Source organism: Lolium rigidum, chromosome 3, assembly GCF_022539505.1.
Source record: "Lolium rigidum isolate FL_2022 chromosome 3, APGP_CSIRO_Lrig_0.1, whole genome shotgun sequence".
Taxonomy (NCBI): domain Eukaryota; kingdom Viridiplantae; phylum Streptophyta; class Magnoliopsida; order Poales; family Poaceae; genus Lolium; species Lolium rigidum.
Window position 1 is genome coordinate 194,705,031 of NC_061510.1, and position 2,824 is coordinate 194,707,854.

General features: G+C 44.9%; 1 protein-coding gene across 1 annotated transcript in view; it reads left to right on the forward strand.

Moving 5' to 3' along the window:
• Nucleotides 1–242: 242 nt before the first annotated feature.
• Nucleotides 243–2,824, forward strand: part of LOC124702850 (triadin-like) — an 11,721-nt gene continuing 9,139 nt past the window's right edge. Inside the window, exons 1-2 of the mRNA XM_047235024.1 lie at nt 243–355; nt 1,203–1,308. Of these exons, the coding sequence (XP_047090980.1) occupies nt 258–355; nt 1,203–1,308 (204 nt within the window). The 5' untranslated portion in view covers nt 243–257. The remainder of the gene's footprint in view (nt 356–1,202; nt 1,309–2,824) is intronic.

The window sequence follows — 2,824 nt, forward strand, 5'->3', positions numbered from 1 at the left end:
GATATTTTATAACTCAACACATCAAATAAGCTAAACTTCTAGAAACCCAAAAAAATAGGGAAAACTAATTTCTATGAGCTTCTAGTCACCGCAGTTTCTAAGAGCTTATGCATAACTAGAAGCCCAAAAGAAGTTACTCCCTTAAGCGTCAAATAGGGATCGCCCAAAAAACTGCAGCGGCAAAGCAAATCAAGGCAGGCTAGCGCGAGCGACAGGACAGCCGAAATAAGTTCCACCACCACCACCACCACTGTCGCATGGAGGCGGACGCCGCGGCCGCCGCCGCGCGGGGCAGGGAGGCAGAGATCGACAAGGCCCTACGCGCCCGCGTTCCCTTCTTCAAAAATCAGGCCGAGTGAGCGTCTCTTCCTCTCATCGCTTCACCTTTTCGGACTGGTTGCCTGGTTGGTTGTGCCCCGATGGTCTATGCCTTCTAGGGTTTTTGGCTGGGCGGCGCGAGGCGCGAGGCGCGAGTTGCTGTCTAGGGTTTTGGCGATGGGACTGGGGTAGCCCTGGTGTTGGAATTTCAGCTTGTCGGTGTATGTTCAATTGTCCTGGAACATAGAGGGTTTTGGTCGGCTGGATTCAATTTAGTCCGTGCAATGATGGTGGTTGAGGCTAGGGCGGTGAAATAGGGTTGCAGGTCCGTCGAAAATGTGGCGGCGTAATGCAAGTAGCTCCTAGGAATAGGTCTTATGGGGGATGAAACTGAAACCCTAGTTCTTAAGCCTTTAGGGTGGAGGGAAATGGAACCTCACCGGAGATTCATTGTGGTTGACTGCTGGCTTTGTCAACTCCGTGGTCACTGTATTGCTGTGTATGGGCACCTTGGTGTCTTGTAATGCGATGTACACGCTGAGTTCTTCCTCTTTGTAGGGCTCCACAATGCTGTTTGCAATTGCTATACCAAATTCGCGATTAAAGGGTAGTATTAGTAATGGCTAGGCAGCAGATTTCGTGTGTCCTTAGGTATACAAGTCTGTAAGGTATAAAAAAAGGTGACATTTGAGGGGCAGTGGCATACATTATGTGCTTCTGTAGACCTGGCTGCCTCGGAAAGGGCTCTCCAGCTGTGCTTGCTAGCAGTCGAAACTGGTCTTTCCTTCTTTATTTCCTTACTTTAGGAATCAGGTCAATTTGTTCTCTCTCATTTGCCATGGTCAACAAAGAGGAATGTAACACTGGTATTTTTCTTGTTTCAGCTCCTTGACCCTTGAAGGTGTTAGGAGAACGTTGGAGAAGGACATGGGGTTGGAGATAAAATCACTTGATGCTCATAAAAAGTTCATAAGGCAATGTATAGACAAGGTACAATGGATGATAATGTACACAGGCCTTCCTGTGGCATAATAATTACCATGGAGAAACACAGTCAGTGAAATTAATGGTTCCTTACTATAACAATGATTTTTTCTTTACTTTGTTATTGTTACTTCTAACATTTATGCAAGTTATTGGGCTGACTTATATATACGTACACATGGTTTCTTATTGGATTTAGTTGCATGAAAGGGTGATTACATTTTATTATTTGCTACCAAAGCTAGTACTAATCATTTAACAAACAGTGTATTCTGCAGATTGGTTGAACTTGTTAGAATAAAAAATGAAGTTATTTATCTCAAAATCACAGGGTGCTAAGCGTCATCCTCCTGAGGCATGGGCATTCCATTAGACCGAACCAATCGGTTCGGTTTTTCGGGCTATTGAGAATTCGGTTTTCAAAAATTAGTGACAGATCGGTCGTTTGAGGAAAAGCTAACCGAGGCTTCGGTCAACTGATAATTTGGTTCGCTCTTCAGTGTCACTGAACAGAACAGATCTTGTTTGACAACACACAAAATAGGAAAGAAAATGTGAGCGATGGAAGAAAGATAGAAAACAAAATCAGTTCCTACAGGCAAGAACATCTCGCGTGTGAGTTCAGCAAAATAATCCCAAACGGGTTGGTAGAGGAGATTGCTAAATAGAAGAAGATGTAGTCCACGGGGACAAGAAAGACACAAAGGAAGGGTAGAGATAAGGCACTGGCCGCTGGCTGGGCCTCCTCCACTGCCGGCAGGGAACGAGACCAAGAGAGATAGCGTCTCTGGCGGTTAGGTTAGGAATGGGAAAGAGAAGTTGTCCTCACGTGGGGCTGTGGCCTGTGGGGGTGGCCTGGCAGTTTCGATCTTATCTTATGTGTGGATTTAATAGCACGATACGTGTGATGCAAGGATGTCTGTGCCACATGGATTGCTGGGCTTCGCTAGTTTTTTTTTGGACACATATCCATAGTATTTCGGCATTCTCGGAAGTTTGGCCAACCGTGTTTGCAAACCGATATCACTGAACCAAATTTGGTTTTCCAGAAATCAGGACCAAATAGAACACCGAATTTTCGGTCCTCGGTTTATTCGGTTTTGGTCTTGGTTCATTCGGTGTCGGTTTTCGTTCCTCGATTTATTTGCCCACCCCTACTCCTGCCGAGCTCTTAGCAGGTGGTACGAACCAACCTGCGGCCGGCCTAGCTCCTAATCTTGTAAGAGCACTGCAAAATTGTCATGTGTTATTCCAACTAAGCTAATCCGCAACGATTATCTCTGATTTAACCAAAGTAAATAAAAAAATAGGTAGTATAGTTGACTATCTTCAAGACCATATGTGATTTTTCTTTAATTGGAAAACTGTAGGGGGAGGCCCCAACAGTAAAATTTATAGGCAAAAGGAAAAATACCCAGGGAGGGAGGAGAGAATGTACCTTAGCCTAAGGATTACAGTCTAGCCAGGCAGTAAGAGCTGTCCTATGGTCATCCTTCATTTTGTAAGAAAGAAGAAAGAGGTC